General features: G+C 33.1%; 2 protein-coding genes across 3 annotated transcripts; one reads left to right on the top strand and one right to left on the bottom strand.

The window, feature by feature from the left end:
- Window positions 1-12,038: 12,038 nt before the first annotated feature.
- On the top strand, window positions 12,039-16,253 carry MSI1 (Transducin/WD40 repeat-like superfamily protein). Of its 2 annotated transcripts, XM_022044339.2 has the most exons (6): window positions 12,039-12,529; window positions 13,429-13,755; window positions 14,207-14,359; window positions 14,900-15,024; window positions 15,226-15,321; window positions 15,695-16,253. In XM_022044339.2, the coding sequence occupies exons 1-6, from the start codon at window positions 12,185-12,187 to the stop codon at window positions 15,924-15,926; spliced, it is 1,278 nt and encodes a 425-aa protein (XP_021900031.2). In that variant the 5' UTR covers window positions 12,039-12,184; the 3' UTR covers window positions 15,927-16,253. The 2 variants fall into 2 exon arrangements, with proteins under 2 accessions (XP_021900031.2, XP_021900030.1); XM_022044338.2 differs by lacking the exon at window positions 15,226-15,321.
- A 3,264-nt stretch (window positions 16,254-19,517) lies between these two features.
- On the bottom strand, window positions 19,518-23,955 carry LOC110816227 (protein NRT1/ PTR FAMILY 7.2-like). The gene is made up of 5 exons (XM_022044341.2): window positions 23,815-23,955; window positions 22,510-22,639; window positions 21,966-22,183; window positions 20,785-21,341; window positions 19,518-20,631 (listed from the first exon to the last, which is right to left on the bottom strand). The coding sequence occupies exons 1-5, from the start codon at window positions 23,839-23,841 to the stop codon at window positions 19,782-19,784; spliced, it is 1,782 nt and encodes a 593-aa protein (XP_021900033.2). The 5' UTR covers window positions 23,842-23,955; the 3' UTR covers window positions 19,518-19,781.
- Window positions 23,956-27,599: the final 3,644 nt, after the last annotated feature.

Here is a 27,599-nt window from a genome sequence, read left to right as displayed (position 1 = left end):
TTCACATTGAGTCATAATACCTAATGTGCATTTATTGTTCTTTTAATAAAGTTTCATCATTAAGGGTCTACAAGGAATTATAATAAGAAAGAAAGAATGCATAAACATAAACATTCACTACTCAAGGATCATACTAATGATTTGTGATGTGTTGGAAACAATTTTTCATGACATGTAATCAAATGCACTACTCATATTTACAACTCAAATAGATAAGCCATAATAGTCAATATTGAGAATGATGCACCATATTTCATATTCAGATATTTATCTTCCTTTCTAAACATTCTTAAAAATTCTTGATGAGAACATATTTCATAATGACTCAAAATATCTTAAATATTCTTGTTGAAAATAATATTTAAATTCTCTCCTTTAACACATGAATCCTATATTTCATAAAAACATGATGAAAATATACAAATTACTCATAATAGAGAGGTTGTATATCATGTTCAAAACATATGTTCATGACATCAATTGCTGCTTAGATCCTAACTTTTGAACTAATTAAGTAATCATAAACTTTCAAGACTTTTCAAGGCATGAGTATACCCAATTACATTTATACCCAATTGCATTTATAGGATATATCATATCAAATTCTTTTTCAATTGCTAACATATTTGAGCTTTCAAGTTCTAAAATATACCCAATTAATTTATAGTATATATATCATAAAAAAGAATTCATCAAGAATCTTTAAGTATGAGTAATTTATTCATTTTTTTTTCCTAAATTCCATAATTATAATCAAACCACAGAGAATGACCAAAGGCTTAGTTAAAATCCACAATTGTTGGCAAGAGGATCAAAATCTTAATCATCATTATTGAATAATCTTGTTTACTAAAAACATCCATAATGTAAAATAGATCAACTTCAAAATCCATAACTACCCTTCCTTACAAACATTTAGAGGATAATCCAAGATATTTATGGGAATATATATATATATATATATATATTCTAGAAAGTGGATACACTATTGAGATTTGCTTCTGCATATACAAAATAAAACCAAGACCATAACATCATAACTTTTCTTAATAATTAGTGTTCCTACATGTCATGACTTTAGGGTATTTCTAATACTAGGAGTAAAATAAGTAATAAAACAGTGTTTGAAAAGTTACATATCCAAAATGAATTAGATTGAATCTCTTTAACCTTTTAAATACTAAGATGATCTTTTTATCCTATGTAATCCTTCAAGAATTTTCTAATTTAGATTAAAAGAAACTTTTTTAATAGAATAATGTTATCATCTTTGATAGAAAAAGAGGACACAACAACCTTTTATTTATTGTAAATATTATAACACCCAGACCCGAGATTTGGCTTAGGATTAATTTTAAAAAATATATATAAATATAATTTCTAAATTTATAAATTTCTATTTAATGTAAAATTAGAAAAAAAAATAGGTGGATGATGAAATTGAAACTAATTATAGGAAAAATGGGTAAAAATTTGGGTTCGAGGGGTATTTTTTTTAAAAAAATCGAAAACTAATGGTCAAAATGTAATTAAAAAAAATGCTCCCCGTAGGACTGCCCAATCAGCAGCCCCGACGAACTGAAGCGAGCTGCGTGGTAAGGCACGCTGACTCGGTGCCACACAGGAGGCCACACTGGCAATCCGCGTGCCAGCGATTGGACGGTTCGGATGCATTTCCGCACGCGTGGATTGTCTGGATCCGTTCCCTCCTCAGGTGTGATTGGACGGTCACAATTAAACGCGATGAACGGTCAAGATTTGTTCTCTCTTTAAATGCGATCGTACGGTCGAGATCAAATCGTGATAAACGGTCCAGATTTATTTTTTAAAAATACGATCGGACAGTCGAGATCAAACGCGATGAACGACCTAGATTTAAGGGAGACGAGTATAAATATCTTACTTCACACCGAATCAAACCCCTAGCCGCCAGCCTCTCGCCAGAGAAGAAGAATCAGTCGTCGGAGAAGGGAGCTGACCGCCACCCGCCGCTGCGCCGGAGCCACCTCCAATTGTCAAAAAATGTAAAATTTCTCCTATTTGCTCGTAATTTGATTTTGAACACCACCATAACTAAATCGGAGCAAAAGGAGCGGCAGATAAGCCGAAAACTGCAGGTAAAGCCCGCAGCACCATCGTAGGAAAAATAATAAATCGCCTCCGATGTGTTCATTCCTGTTTCACGTTTCATGCGATTTTTCTACCATTGTGTTCACCATTCTGTTTTCTAAAGGTTGACAGAAGAAAAATGCCCAGTTGCGAAGGTGAGCTGGCGGAGTCTCCGCATCGAAAAATTTTTCCATCGGTAAGTTTTGTTTTTTAAATTTTTTCAACCAACCGATGCCCCTTAACGTGTTTTCTTGCAGGGATGAGTATAAAACCGGCCAAAACTTACCAAAAAGGCCAGTCCGAGGCAAACCGACGTTGTGGCAACGGTGCCATCACCGAAGCACGGTAGTGCTGCCGTGCTGGAATTTTGAAATTAGCCAAAAAATAATTTTAACACCGATTTTAAGTTTTTTGGGATATTTTTAGGTACGTAAAGCGTGTTTTTACCTCCGCAAGAAAATTCAGGAAACTCGGGGACCGCCAGTAGACGCAGGTGAAAGTTTGGTGTTTCGAACACCGATTCGGATAAGAATCCCTCACCTTATTCTATGTTATGGAATTGAAGTCTAATTATAAATAATACGGTATTTTGCATAATTTAAAAAACTTCGATAATTAATTACAGGTTACTAATGGAGACAGAACTGGTTATTTATTATTGTTTGTCATATTTTAACTGATTGTTTGATTTTACAATTTTAAATACATGATAATACACTATAATTGGTAAGATGATTCAATTGTGTTTTCTTGATGCATGTATTGCTTGTCTTGCGTGATTTACAATTAAATTATAAAACTAAAAATTAAATGTAAACGAAAAATTGCTTGGTTAAATGAATTAATGAAACGGTTATCTTACTGAATATCTTGAGAGATGGTGGACGGAGTGGGTACATAAGGAACCCTACCGTGAACTTTACCTCATATCGGACGGGGTATTGAGGAATGGTATTTTTGGAGCTCATACCGGATGGGATATGGGGATAGCCCGATTCACCTTCATACTGGACGAGATATTGAAGGATGGTACATTTGGCGCTCATACCGGATAGTGTATGGGGACGGTCCGATTTACCCTCATACCGGACGGGGTATTGAGGGATGGTACTCATGGCGCTCATATTGGACGGGGTATGGGACGGCCAGTTTGTTGACAAGTTTTGTTATGGCTTCACGCGTAGTGGGACATCCCTATGGACCCCCAGGGATACCAGTAAGTAAATAAAAAGAGAAAGTTGTTGTTCTGACTAATTGAATATGAGATTATGATATTGCTTGTATTATTAGCTCTATAGGTCAATTTTAGAAATCTCGCTAAGGTAAGTAAGTAATAAATAATTTTATTTACGATAAATGAATTTACTTAATTTAAGAGCTCCATTAGTTATTTTAATGATTTTTACCAACCTTCACTTCTGTATCAGTGAGTAGTGTAATATTTTTACTGGGCTAGTGTAGCTCACCCTTTCATTAACCATTTCATATCAAAAAGAACAAGATCTAGATCCCGATCAACAAGGGGCTTATGAATAGTTCATCACCCGGACTCCCTTCAAAGACTAGTGAAAATCGTCCTAGGATACCTAATTGTTTACTTTTCATTTATTTCTTGATTTTTCACTTGTTCTTTTAGAAGGGTTATTCCCGTAACCCTATTAGATATTCTAAATTATTATATAAGGAATGTAAACCCTAACTCTATTGTTCCACTTCCACATTCAATTCGTGTCTTTATTTTATTTTATATTCCGGGCCATTACAATTGGTATTAGAGTCGCTTTTCTCGAAAGCATTCATGACTAAAAACACCAAATACGAACTATCGCCCAACCCTTCCTTGTGAAAAATAAGTAGAAAGACACGAGGAGATGAGGTCCATTATTAAATATGGCAACCCAAAATGGGCCACTTTGAGAGGATGTCAATCGGCTCTTCAGGATTTTAAAGAGACTCATCTCTGCCCAGTGGGCCAAGGAAGTGAGGAGGGAATTATCTAATCCTCCACCACTTTAACACTATGAGCCACCCCTACAATGAGAGGATTTAACGCCACCTTGATACAACCCTGCTCCTCTATCATATCATCCGACATTGTCACAATACAATTCGCAGCCCCCACCGTATCATCCGACACCATTACAGGGCCGCCAGGTCCCTCTCAGCAATATCTGGCCCCTCTCCCACGAGACTCGATTTCACCCATGAAGGATCTGATAGAGATTGACACGGGGGACCCTGATATATTTTCAAGAATGAACTGGTTAGTGATGTATCACGCCACCGTGGATTGTTTTCATGAGAAAAATTGTATTCAAGCCTTCTAACAAAGAGTCATTTAAAAGCTAATAAAAGTTTCGAATATTATTCTCTCCTAACAAGTTCCTTAATACATAGCATTTTAACTCGGTTGTTTTCTCTACAATATACAAACTCAAAAAAGAAATTTGTATTCAAGAGATCCCGATAGTCTAAAACTTTTCAGATGTACTTCCTAATGAACCTCATGGACCACTAGTGGACAAGGAAGTTGAGTTCACCATAGACCTTCAGTCTGAAATATGGCCTATCTCAATTTTTCCTTACCGAATGAGTCATGTAGAAATAAAAGAGTTGCAGAAATAGATCAAGAAATTGTAGGATAGTGGGTTTATCTGACACCGTGTTTCTCCTTCGAGTGCTGGAGTTCCATTTGCAAGGAATGGGAGATGAGATGTTAAGATTATATATTGAATACAGAGGACTAAATAAGGTTATAATCAAGAACAAGTACTCTCTCCCCAGGATCGATGACCTTTTTAATCATTCGCAGGGTGCCCAAGTCTTCTCCAAAATAGACCTGCATTCAGGTTACCACCAGATAAAGATCAATGCAAAAGACATTCCCAAAACAGTTTTCTGAACCAGGTACGGATACTATGAGTTCCTAGTTATACTATTTGGACTAACTAATGCACCATCCATCTTTATGGACTTGATGAACAGGATTTTCAGACAATTTCTAGATCAGTTCGTCATTATATTTATCGATGATATCTTAATCTATTCAAAAAAATAGAGAGGAACATGCTCATTATCTTACTCAAGTTATGCAAGTTCTTGGAGAAAAAAAGTCGTATGCAAAGTTGAGTAAGTGTAGGTTTTGGCTCGAGCAAACTACCTTCTTAGGGCACATCATATCAAGGGACGGAGTGTCAGTGAACCCCAAAAAAGTTGAGGCAGTGCTTGCTTGAGAGAAATTAACCTCGATCAAGGAGATTCGTAACTTTTTAAGAATGGCAGGTTATTACCCAGGTTCGTAGAAGGATTTTCTAGCCTACTTGCTCCATTGACTCAGCTCACAAAGAATAACGTCAAGTTTGAGTAGAACGAGAACTGTGAAAGAAGTTTTTTCAGAACTAAAGAAATGGTTGACTACTGCACCTATGTTAGCCTTGCCGAGCGGGACAAGTGGATATACAGTTTATAATGATGCCTCCTACCTGGAGTTGAGTTGTGTTCTGATGCAGTATGGGAACGTTATAGCCTATAGGTCCAGACAGTTGAAGAGTCATGAGAAAAACCACCCCACCCATGACTTAGAACTTGTCGCGATTATTCACATCTTGAAGACTTTGCGTCATTACTTGTAGGGAAAGACTTTTCATATCTATACCGACCATAAGAGCTTGAAACACATATTCACTTAAAAGGATCTCAACATACGTAAGAGAAAATGGATAGAACTCCTCAAGGACTATGATTGCAATATCTTGTATCGCTCGGGAAAGAGCAACATGGTAGCTGATGTACTCAGCAGAATGGAGGGTAATAGGGTTTGCATAACAGGTACGACTTCAGGACCTAAAGAGAGTTACATGTTTGGCCCACCTGACTGTTCAACCTGAGTTGATCTAGAGAATAAAGGAAGCCCAATCCGCCTATTCCACCCTAGCAGCCCTCAAGAAAGATGCAGAACAAAGAGTAAATCAAGAATTTCGAGTCTCTGCCGATGGGTTGCTTAGATTTCAGGACAGGGTATGTGTTCCATGTGATAATGAGCTTAAAAGGGACATCATGACAGAGGCTCATAATTTAAAGTTTGTCATGCATTCCAGAAGTACTAAGATGTATCAAGGTATGAGATCCTAATTTTGGTGGAACGGGATGAAAAGAGAGGTGACCGACTTTATTTTCAAGTGATTAGTATGTCAGCAAGTCAAGGCAGAATATCAACACCTAGGCGGGCTACTTCAACCATTACCAATTTTTGAGTGGAAGTGGGAACACATCACAGTGGATTTTATGACATGATTGCCTAGGCACGCTCGGGACATAATGTTATTTGGGTAATTGTTGACCAGCTCACTAAGTCTTCCTACTTCTTGGTCATAAATATGACCAACCCCTTGGACAAACTAGTAAGAATGTAATATCCGGGAGATAGTTAGGTTACATGGAGTGCCAGTGATAGTAGTATCCGAGAGGGACCCATGTTCACTTCTCGGTTCTAGTCTAGTTTTCAGCAAGCCATGGGAACAAAATTGTCCCTTAGTACCGCATTCCACCCTCAAATAAATGGACAATCAGAAAGGACGATCTGCACACTAGAGGATATATTCTTGGTCATAAAGATGACCGACCCCTTGGACAAACTAGTAAGAATGTAATATCTGGGAGATAGTTAGGTTACCTAGAATGCCAGTGATAGTAGTATCCGACAGGGACCCATGTTCACTTCTCGGTTCTAGTCTAGTTTTTAGCAAGCCATAGGAATAAAATTGTCCCTTAGTACTGCATTCCACCCTCAAATAAATGGACAATAAGAAAGGACGATCCGCACACTAGAGGATATATTCTGAGCTTGTGTTCTTGACTTCAGGGGCCATTGGGATGATTATTTACTCTTAATAGAGTTTGCCTACAATAACAGCTACTAAGCAAGTATCAGCACGACCCCGTATGAAACGTTATATGGTCGCCCATGCAGATCACCGATCTGTGGGAAGAGGTGGGTGATAAAAAATTATTCGGTCCAGATCTTTTGGAAGAGACTATAGCCAAAATAGTTAAGATTAGGAAAAATATGCAGACGGCTCAGAACAGGCAAAAGAGTTATGCGGATAACCGGAGGAGGGAATTGGAATTTGAGAAAGGTTATCGGGTGTTCCTTAAGGTCACTCCTTTCAAGAGAATCAGTAAGTTTAGCAAGAAGAGGAAACTAAATCTCCAGTTTATTGGACCGTTTAAAATCTTAGATAGAATTAACACTGCCACCTACAGACTGACACTACCTCCAGAACTATCTAGGGTCCATAATGTGTTTTATGTATCCATACTACACAGGTACAACCCGGATCCCTCTCACATCTTGGCGCACGAGCCCCTTTCACTCTAGGACGATCTATCCTACGAGGAGGTACTGGTGGGTATTGTGGACCGAAAGAACAGAGTACTCCGCAACCGAAAAATTCTCTTCGTTAAGGTCTTATGGAAAAATCACACACAAAGAGAGGCCACATGGGACCTAGAATCAAAATTCAGAACCCAGTATCCCCAACTGTTTGATTGAGAGAGAGAGGGACAAATTTGAGAGACTAAATTTCTTTTAAAGGGGGAGAGTTTTAATAGCCCGAGATTTGACCCGAGATTAATTTTTTTATAAAAAAATTTATAAATATAATTTATAAATTTATAAATTTGTATTTAATGTAAAATTAGGAAAAAAAAGGTAGATGATGAAATTAAAAACTATTTTGGGAAAAAATTGTGAAAATTTAGATTCGTAAGGTATTTTTGAAAAAAAATCAGAAACTGGAGGTCAAAATACAATTAAGAAAAAATATGCCACGTAGAACCGCCTAACAGTAGCTCCGCTAAACCGGAGCGTGCTATGTGGTAAGACACGCTGATTCGGTGCCACACGGGAGGCCACGCTGGTAATCCGCGTGCCTGCAATTGGACAACCCAGATGTGTTCTCGCGTGCGTGGATGGTCCGGACCCGTTCCCTCCTAAGTCGCGATCGGACGGTCATGATTAAATGCGATGAAGGGCCAAGATTCGTTCCCTCTTTAGATGCGATCATATAGTCGAGATCAAATTGTAATGAACGGTCCAGATTCATTTCTTTTTTTAATGCGATCAGACTGTCGAGATCAAACGCGATGAACGAACTAGATTTAAGAGAGACGGATATAAATATCTTACTTCACACCGAACCCAAAGCCTAGCCGCTAGCCTCCCGTTGAAGAAGAAGAACCAATCACCGGAGAAGGGAGCTGATCGTCGCCCGTCGCCACTCCAGAGCCACCTCTGACCGCCAAAAAAGGTAAAAAAAAAATTATTCGCTCGAAATTTGATTTTAAACACCCCTATAGCCAAATCGGAGCAAAAAGAGCAACAGATGAGCCGGAAACAATGGGTAAAGCCCAGCAATGCCGCCGCAGGAAAAATAAAAAATTAGCTCTGATGAGCTTTTTTTCGTTTTCTGTTTCGTGTGATTTTTTCACCATTCTGTTGTCTACAGGTAGACCGAAGAAAAATGCCTAGTTGCGAAGGTAAGTTGGCAGAGCTGCAGCATCGAAAAATCCTACCACCGGTAAGTTTTTGCTTTTCGACTTTTTTCGACCAATCAAGGCCCCTTAACATATTTTCTGGCAGGGATGGATATAAAACCGGTCGAAATCAGCCAAAACTAATCGAAAACGGCAAGTCTGAGGCAAACTACCACTGCGGACAGCGGTGCTGTCACCGGAGTGTGGCGGTGCCACTGTGCCAAAATTCTGAAATTAGCTCAAAAAGATTTTTAACACCGATTTTAGATTTTTGGGGGGATTTTTAGATATGTGAAGTGTGTTTTTATCTCCACATAAAATTTCAGGAAACTTGGGGACTGCTAGTTGACACAACTAAAAGTTCGATGTTTCGAACACCGATTCGGGTAAAAATCCCTCATCTTATTCTCTGGTATGAGAACGTCCTGATTCACTCTCATACTGGATGAGATATTGAGGGATGGTACATTTGGTGCTCATACCAGACGGAGTATGGGGACGGTCCGATTCACCCTCATACCGGACGAGATATTGACGGATGGTACCTTTGGCGCTCATATCGGACGGGGTATAGGGACGGACCGATTCACCCTCATATCGAATGGGGTGTTGAGGGATGGTACTTATGGCGCTTATACTGGATGGGGTATGGGGATGGCCGGTTAGTTGACAAGTTTTGTTATGGGTTCACGCGTAGTGGGACATCTCTATGGACCTCCAAGGATACCAATAAATAAATAAAAAGAGAAAGTTGTTGTTCTGACTAATTAAATATAAGATTATAATGTTGTTTATGTTATTGGCTCTATAGATCAGTTTTAAAAATCTCGCTACGGTAAGTATACAATAAATAATTTTATTTACGATAAATGAATTTACTTAATTTAAGAGCTCTATTAGTTGTTTTTATGATTTTTACCAACCTTCAATTCTGTATTGGTGAGTAGTGTGATATTCTTACTGGGCTACTATAGCTCACCATTTTATTAACTATTTTAGATCAAGAAGACCAAGATCCAGATCCTGATCACAAGGGGGTTGTGAATAGTTCATCACCCGGACTTCCTTTAAAGGCTAGTGAAGGTCGTCCTAGGATACCTATTGCTTACTTTTTATTTATTTCTTGATTTTTCGCTTGTTCTTTTAGAATGATCATTCTCGTAGCCCTATTGAGTATTCTAAATTATTGTATAAAGAATGTAAACTCTAACTCTATTGTTCTGCTTTTGTATTCAATTCATGTCTTTATTTCCTTTTAACTTACGGAAAATTACACAAATGTCTTTTGGGAGTCACGAGCTATTCATTTTTAGCCCTTCTGGAGAATCATTCAAGTAGGTTTGTTTGCATATATTATAAATTTTTAAGACCAAATTTCCAAGTGTTGGTGACATATAAGGTTTCTTCATTTCTTAAAGCTTTTCGATCCAATTTGAGTTTTGCTATGTATGACCTAAAGATTTGAAAAGTAATAACATGCTGTCGTTTATGTTGTCTTTCATTTTGTTGATCACTAAGTAGAGAAGATATGCTACTTTTTCTTTTAACAAGTGTCATAGGGAAAATTCCTCAATAATAAATAGTGTGTTAAATTTACTAAATTTTAAGGAAAAAGTGGTTTTAAAAAAGTGTTGCAATAATCTAACATATATGAATTGACTATCATCCTTTGTGATATTGAAACAAGTAGCCCTAGTGATTAATCTAATAGTTTATTTGCTAAAATCAAGGATAATATTTGGCCAAGTATCATTGTCATAGTTCTTATCAAAATTATCTACATTTAGGTTTACTTCTACACTAGAGAATTTATTTAGCAAAACATAATCCAATATACAAGTCAAATTTGCATAAAACATCCTCACTAACCTAGGGTAGACTTTATGTGAGTTTCTTAGGAATTGTTTCTAACCTAGAAATTGTATGATTTCTTCTATATGGAAGTAGGGTTGAGAGAATCAAGACAAATTTACCTTTCAATGGATTGCTATGTGTTTATTGGTCAATTAATAGTTAGGGATTGTCATTATTTATATGTTATTCTCACGAGTATTTATTTTATCATTGGACCTTTTTGGTGAAGTAAAGTTGAGAGGAGCAAGTATTAGAGATGTTGGAGGACTTTGAGGGGAATTTATAGGAAAAAGGAACCTGTTAACTTGAATTGGGGCGTGTATCAATGTTTTTGCTTACGCATTGATCTCATTTTGAAGCATTTTTATCTATAGATAAGAAAACTTTAGTTGTCAAAATTTTACCAAGAGATGGATGTAATAGTTGAACAAGAGAGAAACAGGGAAAACTTTTGGTTTGTTGATCACTTGAAAAATAGGGAAGAATTAAACAAGCTACTTGTTGATTTTATCAATTTACCCAAAAAACTGAATGAAGAATAGGTGAAGGAATTTGAACTTATAATGTGTACCTAAATAAAATTGATTTTAAGATTTTAACCTTCTACTAATTGTTTTTATGAGTTTGACGCCCGTTGTGTTATTTTCTAAATTAGTTCCACTTATAAATTTAAATCTTAAATTTTATCTCATTTTCCCTTATCAATTGTAATTATTGTGCATAACATATCAATTACTTGACATATTGGTCAATTTTGGTCAAATTTGCATAATTTAATAGAAAGTTTGTGAGTCGAGGTAACTTTAATATGTTGATATGATATGATCACTGTTTTATGCACACATTGAGAGGTAGAGTGTCAGACACTTTAGAATATGTAACTTGTATTATACTTGTAATATTTCAACATATTTTTGCCACATTGTATATTAGATTAAGAACAATACTAAATGCTGAGGTACTATTGATTGGACGTTGGACGCAAGATATTTTCAAGTAATCTAATTTATGATGTCATGACTACATATCAACATATTGTAATCACATTGCAAATCTCATTTAGGCTAAAGATGAGCGTTGCAACTCAAAAATCTATGCACAATCCCACTCTATTATCATAATGATTCATCACATTGATAAATACATTGAGCTTTTTCTCCCTAAGTTTTTATCTTTAGAACATTAATATTATTTTTTATTTGTGTTTCTTTATGATTTAATTCTTATGTTATTGTAAAATTATCTTAATTATATAACGATTAATCACAATTCCTCATATGCCATCTAAACTCTCCCTACTATTGTTTCTTAAATAATTTATAATAAATTAAAGATTTTATAGTAGAAAAAAAAATACAACAACATAATGATAAATGTATTCATCCGGTTAAAGTAGTAAAAGTGACAAGTTTTATACTCCTTTTTGCACAAATAAAAATTGATAGAGAAGCGCAAATAGGGGGAATCGGCTAGGGTTTTCTGGCATCCTGCTAGAAATCGAACCCTTTGACGGGAAAAGGAAAATACTTGTTCAGAAATGAGATAAGTACTCCACCTGGGATTTTAAAAGAGAACAGCTAGCGGGGAAAATTGTAAATTGGTAGTTGATAAATTAACGACTGCAGGAGTTAAGGGCAAGGGCGAGAGGAAAAAGGACGATATACAGTGGAAAAGTGAGGATTGTAGAATGGGGAAAGACGAAGAGGAGATGAGGGGAGAGATAGAGGAGAGGCTGATCAACGAAGAGTACAAGATTTGGAAGAAGAATACTCCTTTCCTTTATGATCTGGTTATCACTCATGCCCTCGAGTGGCCTTCACTTACCGTCGAGTGGTTACCAGACAGAGAGGAGCCTCCCGGAAAGGATTACTCTGTCCAGAAGATGATACTGGGAACTCACACCTCAGAGAACGAGCCCAATTACCTCATGCTCGCCCAGGTCCAGCTTCCACTCGAGGATTCTGAGAATGATGCTCGCCATTATGACGACGATCGCTCCGACGTCGGCGGCTTTGGCTGCGCAAACGGCAAGGTCTTTTTCTTTTTCTTTTTTTTTTCTATTTCATAAAGAATTTCTTGTTTTTAGGTCTTTCTGATTTCCTGCGATTTTTAATTTCTTCTCTTTTGGCAAAAAGGAATGGAGCTTTAGAGATTTAGGCAGACAATTTGATCAGTTTAACCCTAATTCCTCAATATACTTATTTGAACTCTACATGTCGATAATTTGGTAATTGTGTTTCTTTAGTTGCAACAAGCATGAAACATCAGCTGTAGGTGAGGATGGACATGGATAAGGTTTGGATTTTTTTAACTTTGAGCTAGTTCTTAGCGGAAATAGACCATAATAAATGTGGAGTATTTGAAGATGGACATAGAATTGTTTTATTTTTTTTAGCTTTGGACTAGTTTTAAGGAAATAAACCATGTAAATGTGGAATATTTGAGGACCAATATAGATACGGTTTAGATTTTTTAGCTTTGAGCTAGTTTTTAAAAGAAATAAACCATATAAATGTGGAGTAACTTCTTTTCCTTTTCAGTATTACACTTTGGCTTTACGCTAAAAATTAGCTCAGAAAAATAAGCTGATGGGAATAGCTAATTAATTATGAGGAAACAAACCATGTATATGGGGTTTGGCTTTTGTAGGCAATGTCCTTTCATTTAAGCCCATAAATATATTAACAGATAAGCTGATGTTAAGCTTAAAAGCAGAAGAATTTTACCGAGAAGAAAAATTTCTTCATATTTACATGGTGTGTTTTTTGCTCTCAAAACTAGCTTAGGCCTACTAAATTCAATCTAAACCTCCACCATCCTATAGGAAATGTTACACCAGAGAGTTTATGTTTCTCTATTTCATGTATCCTGTTATCATCATGACTAATGTGAAGCTTATATTTTATAAAATACACATATTTCCACCTACAGGTACAAATTATTCAGCAGATAAATCATGATGGTGAGGTCAACAGGGCTCGTTACATGCCGCAAAACCCATTTATTATTGCCACCAAGACTGTCAGTGCAGAAGTCTATGTTTTCGATTATAGCAAGCACCCATCTAAGCCTCCTCTAGATGGTGCATGCACTCCTGACTTGAGGTTGAGGGGCCACAGCACTGAAGGATATGGTTTATCTTGGAGTAAGTTCAAGCAGGGTCATTTGCTTAGTGGATCTGATGATGCTCAGATTTGCTTGTGGGACATCAATGCAACTCCCAAAAATAAGGCTCTTGATGCTATGCAAATTTTTAAGGTTTAGTTCTCTCCATGCGTGCTATATTTTTTAGTAATTAAATTAGCCAACTTGTACGTTCTTGTTAATAGCAGCTAATGTTCATGACCTTCAGGAGAATAAAAAAAGACAGAACTTCTCATGTGTTATGGTGAATTCCGTGTTGTTATAGTATCCATAAAACTGGAGGTGACATAAAATATTTGATACTATTGAATCATTCTCCAGTTTATGAGGAAGAAATTACATTTAGACACTTCCGCAAACTAGAAGCTTTTTTTTTATAAATAAACAGACTGGAAGCATTATGTGACTCGGATATGTGTCTGTTAGCTGTATTGAATGCTTAGCTGCAAGAATCTGATTGAAATGCTTTCATTTAGATAAAGTCCCTACTCCTTGTCCTTCAGACTAATGGGTCATTACTCTGTCATGACATTTTTGGAAATTAACAAGGGTCGCGGTGAAATAGGTTCATGAAGGTGTTGTGGAAGATGTAGCATGGCATCTGAGGCATGAATATTTATTTGGTTCTGTTGGAGATGATCAGTACCTACTTATATGGGATATGCGCACCCCATCAGTCAGTAAACCTGTGCAATCTGTGGTTGCGCACCAGAGCGAGGTAATTATAGACGTTCTAACTTATTGCTTAAGTACAAATGGATTCACATTGTGTTCTATTTTTTCCTTTGCTTGCTAATTAATGTTATTAACCTACTGGATGATATATTTACAAGCATTGCCTTGGCTTTCTTTTGCTACAAAAAAGACAAAAAACTATTGTGTCCCAGTTTCATTCTTGCTTCTAAAGACTGATATCAGGAGGATGGTGAATTGTATCTACTGCTTTTTAGCAATTAGTGCACTGTTCTACAGATGTTAATCTCTTGGTTGACATGAAAGACAGTGCTATTGACACAACTCATCTCGGTTGATATGTCATGATTTACTTTCCTTAATAATTGGCTTCTTCCACACAGAATGATATTAAGTTGGAGGTTGAATGCTTAAAATGTGGCATAAAAATTCTCCGCTTACTACATCCATCTTGCATTATATTTTTGTGGATTGATATTTCAGTTGTAGTGGGAAATTTAAGGCTCAATATAAAGTCTCAGATCTCATGCATTTATTGATATTGTTTTTTGTATTAATGTGCTAGGTCAACTGCTTAGCTTTCAATCCATTTAATGAATGGGTTCTTGCAACGGGTTCTACTGATAAGACTGTTAAATTATTTGATCTACGAAAGATCAATGCTGCACTCCACACCTTTGATAGTCACAAGTAAGAGTCTTCCCTTGTATGCTTACTTACCTCTACCGCTTGGGATGAAGCTTTTGTACCCTGATCTTCAGAAATTTTATAATATATTCTTGGATTTGGAAAGGAGCTAGACTGTTTGATAGTAGATTAGTGAGTTCTTACTATTCTCATACACTAGTAGGTTCTATCTTAAAACTGAATTTTGGTTGTGATGCACAACAGGGAGGAGGTTTTTCAGGTTGGGTGGAATCCAAAGAATGAGACCATTTTAGCTTCTTGTTGTCTTGGTAGAAGACTCATGGTGTGGGATCTTAGCAGGTTTGTTCTTTTGTTTGTTCTTTCTTATAAATCTCATGCTTGATTACCTAGGAAAAGAAAGTAGGTTCCCACCAGCTATTTTATTGCAATATCTTGGTAGATTTCATTTGCAAATACTGAGACTGTTTGACGCTTAATAGCCTTTTTTTTTTTTTTTTAAATTTTTTCCTTTAAAGAGGGGAAGGGGAGAGGAGGGTTTGGTAGGCTGCTGTGACTTTGTTTTTTTCCCCGTAAAAGATAGATAAATGCCAAAAAATTTTGTTATGGTAATTTATGCTGTAGTAACTTTCTCCTGTGATAATTTGATATTTTCTCATTGGCATTGGTAAAATTCATGATCCATTCTCATTCTTACTTAAGACTTTAACTACAGGATTGATGAAGAACAGACACCCGAAGATGCTGAAGATGGGCCTCCAGAATTGCTTTTTATCCATGGTGGTCACACAAGTAAAATCTCAGATTTTTCGTGGAACCCATGTGAAGATTGGGTAATTGCCAGTGTTGCTGAAGATAACATTCTCCAAATATGGCAGATGGCTGAGAACATTTACCATGATGAAGATGATATACCTGGAGATGAATCAACAAAAGGTCCACAGTAACATTTTGTCCATATAGAAGCCTATCAGGGGGCCCGAAGCCTGTAATATCTAGGAGGGCGGCTAGGAGTTACTTTCGTTTTTATATAAAAAAAGAAACCATTTTGCTATATCCAAATTTTCTTTAGAAGTGTTTGAGCCAGTTCTCATTTCTCATCTACTTTTACTATTTAGGTTGGCCCTTTTGATATGGTATTTGGAGCTGTTTGTTTCATGACAGATGAGAATTAGTTCTGATCAGCAGAATAATTCTCCCACATACTAAGATTGTAAATTCAATCCAGTTATCTTCTCCATCAAGTTAGTGAGATCAGCAGAATAATTCCGCCATATCAAGTTATTGAGATCCTTTCATCTTTAGTTTTTACTTTTAGGTATATGGTATGTAGAAGAATCTGCAATGGTTCAGCAATGGGTATGGTTGCAATCTCTTTTCCAGGTGATTACAAACTCACAGGTAGAGTAGGCCATGGTATGCTGGTCTAAGTCACACATAAACTAAAATAGCAAGAGAGAGAGAGAGAGAGAGATGTAGGTACATACAGGACAGATAAATATAAATATATTAGCATTTTAAAAATATTTGAGATTCAGATTGGAATTTTTAAAGTTTGTGTGAAAGTATTACATCCATTTACATTGCATTTATGTAAAAATTTATACATCATCGAAATCAAATTTACCATATCAATATTTTAAAAATATTGTTGTGAGAAGTTAGAGAATACATAACTTATGAACTTTTTAATAATTACTTAACATGTTATCAAATTTAAATATTGTTAGAATTTTTCCAACTCTCAGATCTTTTCCACCTCACGAGTGGTTTTTGAGAATCAATCTTTAATAAAATAATATATTTCTATCCATAAAAGGAGTCTTCCTTCCTAAACAATTTTTTTTTTTTTTTTTTAGATTTTTCACTTAATCTAATCTCACTTCTCTAAATTAAATTAATCTCTAGTAAATTCCATTGATAAGAAAAATTTGCACTTCGTCTTTGGTCTCTCTATCACCCTTATTGCTGAAAATCGTAGAGCTTGCCTTGCAAATATGCCGAGAGTTATGAGTATTGAGTTGAAATTTAAATTTTGACGTATTCCTCTCATTTTCTTCATCTTGATAGAAACTAAGAGCAAAACATCCGAGATTGAAGTTGTTAGAAAAAAAAGGTTGTTGCTACTTTTGGTTTGGTTATTGAGCTATGAGTGAAGGTCATGATCATATAAGTGAGACAATAAGTGAGGTTCCTAAGAATTTATGGCTAACTAGAATTAACAAAAACATTTTACTTGAAATCTTATGTTATATTGAAAATATGCTAATCCTTTTCTTTAGGTATGCGGTATAAAGAGGATTTAATGAGATTTTGTTTTTTGATGAGAAGATGGGTGGTGGTCCTTAGAAGCCTTCTTGATTAAATACTCTTGAAGTTATTGAGAAAGCTTGGTTGTACACCTTTGTCCCAATAACTAACAATGATAAAACTACTTCCAAGATATGTAAGTTGAAATTATAAATATCCAAATTTTTCCATTACATACCAAAAAAATGATTTTATTACGAGAAAGAAATGACATGCTTGCTAAGGAAGGAAGAGATTATGTTTGAGCAACGTAGGCACATTTCTCGGTTAAAATATGGTGATAAGATCAAATCCTTCTTTCACTCAAAAGAGAATAGAAAGAGGTAGCAAAATATAATTTCTAGATTGATGATGAAGATGGTTCATGGGCTTCAACTAGGAGCAAATTACATATATGTTAATATATGTTAAGTTTCACTTTATTAATCTATTTACTTCTTTAAATACATAGGAGATGTTGTTTTCAATGAATTAGAGTGAGATTGAATCAATTATACGAAACAACTCTATCTAAACCATATAAGGGAGGAAAAGTGATTTTTGCCTAAAACAAATTCGTCCATAAAGGCTTCAAGATTATGACATTCTTTTTTAAAAAAAAAAAAAAGTGAGTGATTTATTGTTAGATCTGATTTCAATAAAATGTTATTTTATACTATGAATTGTAAGTGTTAGAAATATTTATATTGATTATAATAATATTAAATATTTAATTTGTACTAATGTACATTTTATAAGCTCTTGCAATGAATTTGGAACAATAATCAAATACTAAGAACAAAGAGAAGAGTCATAAGTTGGTAACAACTTTACTTTCATTTTTTTGAAGATTTAGATCTATAGCCTAAGAAATTTTAAATACTTTTTTAAAATCTTCATAATGATTTTCGGAAGTGCTTTAAGAAGAAATCATCAAAGGTATTTCCAAATGAATTTGAAAATTTAATTCTTGAGAATTTTATTTATGGAAATATGACTATACATGTGCATTTCAATACTATCGAAACATATTTGACATTGACGGAGGGAAGCATAGTTATATTTAAAAGCGTTAGATGCTCTCAATTACTCAAATTGTATTTAACAAGTAATTTCGTCAAAATAATTTTAAATACTATTCTTTACTTCATTTAATACAAATTTTGAGTATTTAAAGATTATAATTTCAAAAGCTTCCCGTTCCACTCTTTTTTAGCTTTAAATTTAAAATTTTTGTGCTTCAACTTGTATATTTATTTTTGAAAGAGAGAAAATATTGAGTTTTAATATTTTTACTTATTTTGAAATATCGTAAAAAAAAAGAATGAGAACTCATTTGAACAAAAAATGTTGAAAAGATATTTTAAGAAAGAGTTTAACCCTAAATATAACAAGTACTATGAGAATAAACTCGGCAACGAGAATAACAAATATTATAAAGATGAGTACAGGAGCAAGAATAACAAGTAAGCGTTTGTTACTAAGGAGATTATTGGTAAAATTCTTAAGTAGTAACTTGAGGAGAGTACCAAGATATGGGTTGGGCCAAACTTTAGTAAATTGTATTTGTATATTCTCTCAATTCCTCTTATTTGATTGCTTACATTAATTGTTTTATAGTTACATTAATTAAGCTCTGAGTTAAATTTGTTTAACAACAAATTATTGCCAAACTTAATTGGAGAATAGTTTGTAGAAACTTAAAATTGTTAAATAGTTAGGTTAAGCTTGAAAATTAGAAAGGGGTTGAGAAAGTCAATTCAAGATAATAGTAAGGAATTACCTTTGGAAATCCATCTTGTCCACATTATTTTTATTCCCAAGTTTGAAAAACACCAAACCCCAATGAGTTTAGATTAATTAATCTTTGTAATATAATTTACATATCGAAGGCTATATTACCAACTAGAATTCACCCACAATAGATTTCGCATTATTTCTTAGTCGGTTTATTACTGATCATATTATTGAAAAAAAAAAGTAGATGTTCTTTTCTTAAAGTTAAATAACTAAAACATTGATTGAGTTAGGTGGTCTATTTTTGTTGTCATTAGTTTTTTTCTTTTCAATAATGTTTTGTATTTTTATACTGTATTATATCTCAAAAATGTTTTACTTGATTTTACTGAATGGATAGTGCTGTGAATCTTTCCCACTTGAAAGGGGACTCCATCAATGAGAGGTTTTTTTTCACTGAGAGGTTTTTTTCACATACATAGAGAAGGCCTTTTGTTTATGATTCACAAATATGAAGGCAGTTATGCAATCAATTGAAATAAACTCTATTTGATTAATTACAAATGAATATATTGATGTATCTAACTATTCAGAATTGTTACATTACATTGTGCTCAACCTGGAGATGCATCCATCTACAGTTTCATTGCAGATAAATGCCTTGTAATAATAGCTAGCTACAACTCCCTTTTTCAATTTATTTATTATTCAGCTCATCAATCCATGATTAAATTAAGTCAACGCTGTCTTGGCTTGTGTCTGTGTGTCTGCGAAAATCAGACTTGAAGGTCTCCATTGTTGATGTTTCCCTGAAACTTGATATACTTATACCATTTAGCGCAGATGATGTAAATCACAAGATCAGCCGTTGTTAAAGCTGCTAGAAGGAAAAAGAACCTATCGAGATGACCTTTGTTAAGGTTTCCAGGGATCCATCCATGCATATCATCTCTTGTAGATATTTTCATAACAATTATCACTAGCAAACTACTCACATAGTTTCCAAGTGAGATTGATGTCATGCATAGTGCGCTACCGAAGCTCTTTAATCCGTCTGGTGTTTGTCCATTAAAAAACTCTAATTGACCAACATACATGAAAACTTCTGATGCTCCTATCAGCACGTACTGAGGAATTTGCCAAAATATGCTTAAACAACTAGCACTTTCACATTTTTTTCCTGCATACTTCAACCTGAAAATCTCAACTCCTCCTGCACAGATCATTGACATTATCGCTATTACAAGACCAATTCCCATCCTTTGAAGCTCCGTTAGACCTTTGCCTTTTGTTTTTATTCTTGCAAAAACGGGATCAAGAACCCGGCGGTAGATGAAAATAAAGACCGCTACGCTGATTATGTCGAAACTCGACATGCTTGCTGGGGGAATATGGAAGCTTGAGACGGTAGTTTTCATTGCAGCACCTTGTTCCACAAACAATGAGGCCATTTGTGTGAAAACTACTGAGTAAAGGATTGTGCATAGCCAGATTGGGAGGAGTCTCAGTATGCATTTAACTTCCTCAACCTGTGTCACAGAACAAAGTCTCCATGGATTGTAAACACCGTTCTTATCCTTCTCTTCACAGTCTTTGGATGTGAGGACTGCTGCTCTATCCAACAATCTGTAAAACAGTAGTAATAAATAGTTACAACCTCTTCCTCTTATAAATAATTAATCATATATACATGAAGCATGTTGTAATAATTAGAAGTCATAAACTTTGGTATTCATGATGAGTATTGTTTATATATGAAGTTATTATGTGTATATATACCTGAATCCTTGGGTATGGACAATCTTTCTGGTCTCATCCTGATCATTTTGGTGAAGTTGGAAGCGATGGTTTTCCTTTGACTCCATTTGAACTCTGCATTTCCTGATTGCAGCAACCAAGACTTGGGAAAATCTGAAGAGAGGGTTTCCTTTGGGGTTGAAATGCCTATACCTAGGAGTCCCCAAAAGAAAGAGGATTAAAGCTAGAGCAGCAGAAGCAGTGGATGCCCAAAACCCCAGAACCCACATCCCTTCATCCTCAAAGTAACCCAATATGGTATTTGAAAATAGAGAGCCCAGGTTCAAGGCCAAGTAAAAGTAACTAAAGAAGGCTATTTTGGAATGTGCTTCTTTAGTGTCTTCTCCATCAAACTGATCTGCTCCAAAAGTGGCAATATTAGGTTGATATCCTCCATTTCCCAGGGCTATGGAGTATATGGAGAGGTAGAATAGAGCAATTCCGAAGCTTGAATGTGATCGACATGGAGTTTGTTCAACACCGCAACCACTAGGCTTCAGTAAAAACAGGTAGGTCGAAATTGATAATAGCACGAGACCCTATCACATTCAAGACGAGATCATGATTAGGATGTAATTCCAAGTAAATTAAGTTGAGAGCTTTTTTTTTTTTTTTTTTAAATAATAAGTAAATTAAGTAATCTTAATATATAAGTAATAAATTATGCATCTTTCTATCAATTTAAAAGGCGGTAACTTAAATTTAATATTTAAAATAGTATAAGAACTAGAAATCACCTACTTAAATATTACAACCTTATCTTTTTTCTTATTATTTGTTCTCACTCATTTACTATTGAACCTTGGGTCCTGTAAAGTTGGATGTTTTTGCTTTTTACTAGTTCTATAAAATTAAAAATAATGGTTTGATTTCTATTGAATAAAGATGAAATATATATACATGTATAAAACGAGAAATTCACAATTAATTAAATATTTTATCGATCACTTAATTTGTAAGATTTACTATCAATTACATAATTTGTAAAATTTACTGTCAATCACTTAATTTATAAAATTTTCTATCAATCAAATTATTCAAAATAATTAAAAAAACATAATTAATTCCTCTAATAAGTTTAAGTTCTTGAAACAATTAATTTAATTTATTGTTTAAGAAGTAAATATAGAAAGAAAAAAGATAATAAGAAAGAAACAACTCACGATGACAAAGATGGCTTGGAAGATTACACAGGTTTTGTACCTTCCCCAGTAAGAATCACTAAGGAAGGCGCCAAGAAGAGAGAAAATATAGACTGTTCCAGTCCACTTGCTCACATTGTTGGCTGCTTCCGCATTGTCTTGGCCCAACACTCTTGTCAGAAATAAAACCAGGTTCACTCCCACTCCAAAGAATGCTAACGTGGCCAGTCCTTGATTCACTGTTAATAATAAATTAAGATTTAATCAACTTTGATTGGCTACCTCAAATATAACTAATGAGGTTATTAGTCAATTACTTTATATTCTACTCTACGTATCTTATCACTTCCTTTGTATATACATTTGGACGTATTGTTCTTCTTATTGTAAACTATATGAAATACAATTAAATAAGCTGATGACGTGATCAATTAGGATACCTATATATATATACATGTTGCTGGGAGATAAGCAGTGTTTTAAAAGAAGAGAAGAAAAGCAGCACATATAAAGATCCATACATATATATATATATATATATATAAATACGTGTGTGTATAAGTACCAAGTATAAGAATTCCAGCAACCCATGTTCCAGTTCTTCCTCTAACTGCAGGACGACCTTGTCGATCAACAGATCCGTCTAGAGTGCATATTTCTTCCTCCTTTTCGATGATCTTCTTTTCCACTGCCCCCTAAAAGTTTTTAAACCTACATCAGTTGGATCTTACACGAATATATAGACAAATCACTTATAACTACATGCATATACATGCATGTTATAAAGAAAATTACTCTTCATGAAGTGTTCAAATGAAAATTTTCTATATCTGAAATGGATACGTAATAGTCGTTCAACAAGTATATATACATACACGTATATATATCCAATGGTTTAGACGCGCAAATAAACGTGTCTATTTCCTTTTAGGCTCTAAACAATTTGATAAGATTTGGGAAAGATATACTGACAACAATCTTAAAATGTGCCCACATGTCTTATATGTGTGTTCTTCCCCTGTTAGCAAGGTTTTAAACTACATATTATTAAGCAGTAGAGAAATATAAATGACTAGAAAGACTATAAGTATGGTTAATTACGTTTCATTTGATTTTTTTTTTTTAAAAAAAAAACATAAGCAAATAAAAATTGAGGTATATCAATTTATGTTTATTAAGTCTTCTAACTCTCATATATTCATAAATTATCTAATAATTTTTATATATTAATAAAAAAGTATTTTAAGAATTTTTAGTAATAAATTGAATCGGTTATCCTAAAATATTTAAACTAATAAAAAAGAAGCTAAACAATAATTTATGATCTAATATGTTTTTTCGTGTGTAAACCCATCATACTAAAAATATAATAGTGTGAATCAAGTACATATTCACCAAAATAAACTTTATATGAAATTAATTTTAATATGAATGGAAAATTTTGGCTTTAAATGTTATATTCTTTACTCTAATATAATACTGAAAATAAATTAAACTAATTATTTTAAAATATTATGTTAATAGAAAAAAATTAATTATTTATTTATATTTTTAAAAATAATTAAAAAAGAAGGCTTTGAATTAAATCATGACCAATTATTATTTAATAGCAACTCCACACAACAGATGACTAGAATAGGCAAAATTTTATGCGTGCATGGAAAGAAAAAGTGTAAAACAATATACAACTAAGAAAAATGAACATGCTTTATCATATATGTGTATATATATGTACACACACGCAAACACATGTATGTTATGTAAATAGCCAGAAGTTGCTAGCTAGCTAGATTGCTATATATATATATACATGTATATATACACATACATACGTATAGATATATATGTATGATTAGAAAAGTTGAGTCACCTGTTTGCAAATGTTTAAACACGACATTGTTGGGAGCAGAAGAGGTAGAAGTTGTCTTCTCAAATCCAGAAGCTTTTGTAGGCTAAAAAGAAAGAGAGGAATGATTGAAAGAGAGACGATAGATTTGTGGGGAGTGAATAAGCAGCTACACATATATATAGTATATATAGAGAATTGAAGGATTAATCGGACGGCTGAGATTACATCAAACGAGACCAACAATCATGGCCCACGTGCCCAAAACATGTGTTGGATTCAGCGTCATCCGCATCATCATCCATGACCATTCTGTCGCTTTCACATGCTGGCCACTTTCCTATACTGGAACTGGGCTGTCTTTGACACTGACATGTCCAAAACTTAACCTTTTCATTTTCTTTTAGGTGGCTTTACATTATGAATTTATTTTATTTGTATTTTCTAATTATTTTCTTAATTTTACATTAAATTAGTACAACATTTTTCTTATGTCTATTTTTGATACCTCTGCGATCTCCCGTCTGATATATAGCAGCACATATATCAGATTTGTAGCTAATGTAAGAATTATCTAGGAAGTTATACTCCAAAAAAAAAAAAAAAAAGCAAGCAAGCTATCTAGGGTAGTCCTTTTGCTAAATAAATATTATAATAAAATAAATTTGAACTGAAGTATATGTATGTAGGTCAGTTTATAGAGCACATATAATGCATGAACTTAATTAGTAAAGTTAATTATCATAATTTTGGTTACAACTAGTAAAGTTGAAGAAACATGCGTGAACTTAATTACACCCTAATTGAATGATTTAAAGGGTTAAACATGGAAAAAGAAATAAATTCCCTTTTGGATTTTTTCTGATGTTTTATATGTACTAATAATGATAAAAAGAGTAGCTAGCCAGCCGCCTTTGATTGACCAAATTATAGAGGTATTGATATTGAGAGCTATCTAGGGTAGGCCTTTTGTTAAAATAAAAATTATGATTTAAGTTGGATTATTGTATGTATTTTTTTTGTCAATATATGGATTATAGATTTTTATTTTTATTAGGAGATAAGATTATGCTAATTTGAACGTACTACATATAAATATCCTAATTTAGTTAGATCAACTACTTATGATTTCAATTAATAACTTGGAATGAAAAATAATCGGAAACCATTACTATAATGTCATTTTCGGTTGGTATATCCCCCTTGTGATTCTATATCGAAGTTTTTTTTTTTTTTCTTTTAGTTAAATTTATAGAACTTATATATATGGTTGCAGTGATTATTGAAATAAATTTTAAGGTATATAAAAATGGCAAGTATCAATTGGTATAAGTTATTAATCTATACCAAATGATTTTTATTTTATACATACTCGAAACTATCGAGATTAAAAAAATATATGTATTTTTTGAAAATTTTTACAGACGATTTTTTGTTAGTAAAAACCTTTATAAGATATTTCACATATATTGAATTCATAAAATTCTAATATATTAAAAATGTTATTAATTTAAATACATTAAAAATGTCATGCATATAAAATATACAAGTACATAACTAAATTATGTAAACTTTAATTATAAAATTTTAACTCAGAGATAATATTTCTTTACGCATCATTAAGTTTTTAATTACAAAACACACGCATATCCATTCATTTTGTTTTTCTGTACACAAAATATTAATTTACTATATTTTTACAAAATTTTTGGCTCATAACCAAAGTACAACTTGAAGTTCATAATTAGTCATCTTTGCAATATTTAAAAAAATCTAAACATAAATATAAGAAACAAACATGAGTGATCTTAAATAAATCGTATTTTAGAATAGAAAAATAGTTACAAACTTTAAAAAAAATTAAAGATGTACTTTCAAGAGATTTTTAAGTAAGCATTAATTAGAGGGAGAAAAAAAAAACTTATACGTTAAGTTTAATAAAATAAAAAGTAAAATAGATCTTATGGACCAATAACATAATTCAAGTCCATTTGTAAAATAAAATCAACTCCCTAAGACCGTAAAGTAAAATCTTTTGATTTTTCACCGAAAAAAAAAATATGTTTTAAGAGTTTTCAGAAAGCATTCGATATTAGGGCAAATATGCCTTATTAGCTCTTGACTAATATCCTAATTCTATATATTTATAGTTTTAAAAAAAAATGCATAACAATAAAAGTGATTCATCAAGATTTTTAGAATAAGAAAATTAAAAGATAAAATTATCAAGCTAAATTCGAAGAAAATATTAATTATTTTTCTTAATTCAAAACTTAAAAGAAATAATCATAAAATTCAAAATTTACCTGGATATATGATATTGAGGAATGGTCAACCATTTTGGATCAGCATTGGTATCATGATATTGGATAATTGTTCAACTAAAAGTATCTATCAATGCATTCCATTGTAAACAAGCATTATCCGCAATAGGTTACTTATCATAAGATTTTTGATCAGTCAAGAACTCTAACATAACTATTCCGTAGTTATGAAAGTATATGAGTCTACTTTTTAGTATCTGCGACTAGCAGCAATTGTCGCAAAAGAAAATTTTCTTGTAGTAAGAAGCTGTTGATCAATAAAAGAATAATTGAACACCAGATTACATATAGATTCTTATTTTTCAAAAATTTATATAGTAAAAAATAGTATTATGTTAATATGATCATATTATTAAAAGACTCTAATGTAGTAGTTGATCAACTATTGGTTTCTATTAAATTTTAAAAACAAATTGTGCATGATAAATAAGAATTTTTGAAAAACTTATAAAAAATAAAAAATTATAAATGTGGTGTACTAATTATAAGTTCTCTTATCGTTCAAAAAGAAAACCCAAAAACAAGGAAAGAAGAAAGCTATGGCTATTTATTTTATATATATATATATATATATATATATAATGAAGAAGCTTAGACGTATGTAATTGAGGATGAAAATATGAAGTTACAGAATCTTGGATACAACGTTCCTTGTCCTTGATTTATGCAAGCATGTTTAATACATGTTTTAATATTGTTATTTTTAGTCAGTAATTTGTAAAATATTTATATCCAAATGGTATATTCTTGTAATGACTTTTATTCCCAACAGCTTGAGTAAGGTGAGGTACACAATGACCAAATATCAACAGACTGACATCTTATTTTTGTTTCATTTTTTCAATTTTCTAAATGATTTTTATGCGTGGTTGATCGCTAACACACACTCAATTGGGGTTGACACCTTCTTCACTGGGTAAGCAAATTGTAATTTTTTATTAATCTTATACTTTCTAAATATTATGTTTAATATTTTCGATATTAATTACATAATTATTTAATATTTTTTATATTAATTGTTTAATTTTATTTTACAATTATATTTATCAATTTTCATTTTTTATTTCATTATCGATCACCTGACTTTGTTTTGCGTTAACGAACACATTTTCATTATAATTATAGAAATTTAATTTCTAATTGCAAAAGTATTAATTTAAGAATATCAAAAACGGTAGAAACGCGGATAGAGAGTTGTAGATATTCAGCTTAAATTTGATGTACACTGAGCGTTATATTATAAAATTTTTAATATGTTAAAAGTTTAAAGTTGTTTAGATATTCTAAATGATAGAATAAATGAAAATAAAAGTATAAGTAAATTAAAATTTGAGAAAATCAATTAAATTATTGTATTTTGATTACTCTTTTCTAATATTTTAATAAAATTTATCAGACTCAATTTATATATTCAGAATTTTTATTGGAATAACTCACAACTTTAGTAACGGATTTTTTCCTTCTATATAAGAGCTATTTCAATGG

Source organism: Carica papaya, chromosome 5 (assembly GCF_054855325.1).
Source record: "Carica papaya isolate Zhongbai chromosome 5, ASM5485532v1, whole genome shotgun sequence".
Taxonomy (NCBI): domain Eukaryota; kingdom Viridiplantae; phylum Streptophyta; class Magnoliopsida; order Brassicales; family Caricaceae; genus Carica; species Carica papaya.
The sequence above is the reverse complement of the archived record's forward strand: the minus strand, read 5'-3'. Positions and strand labels throughout refer to the sequence as shown.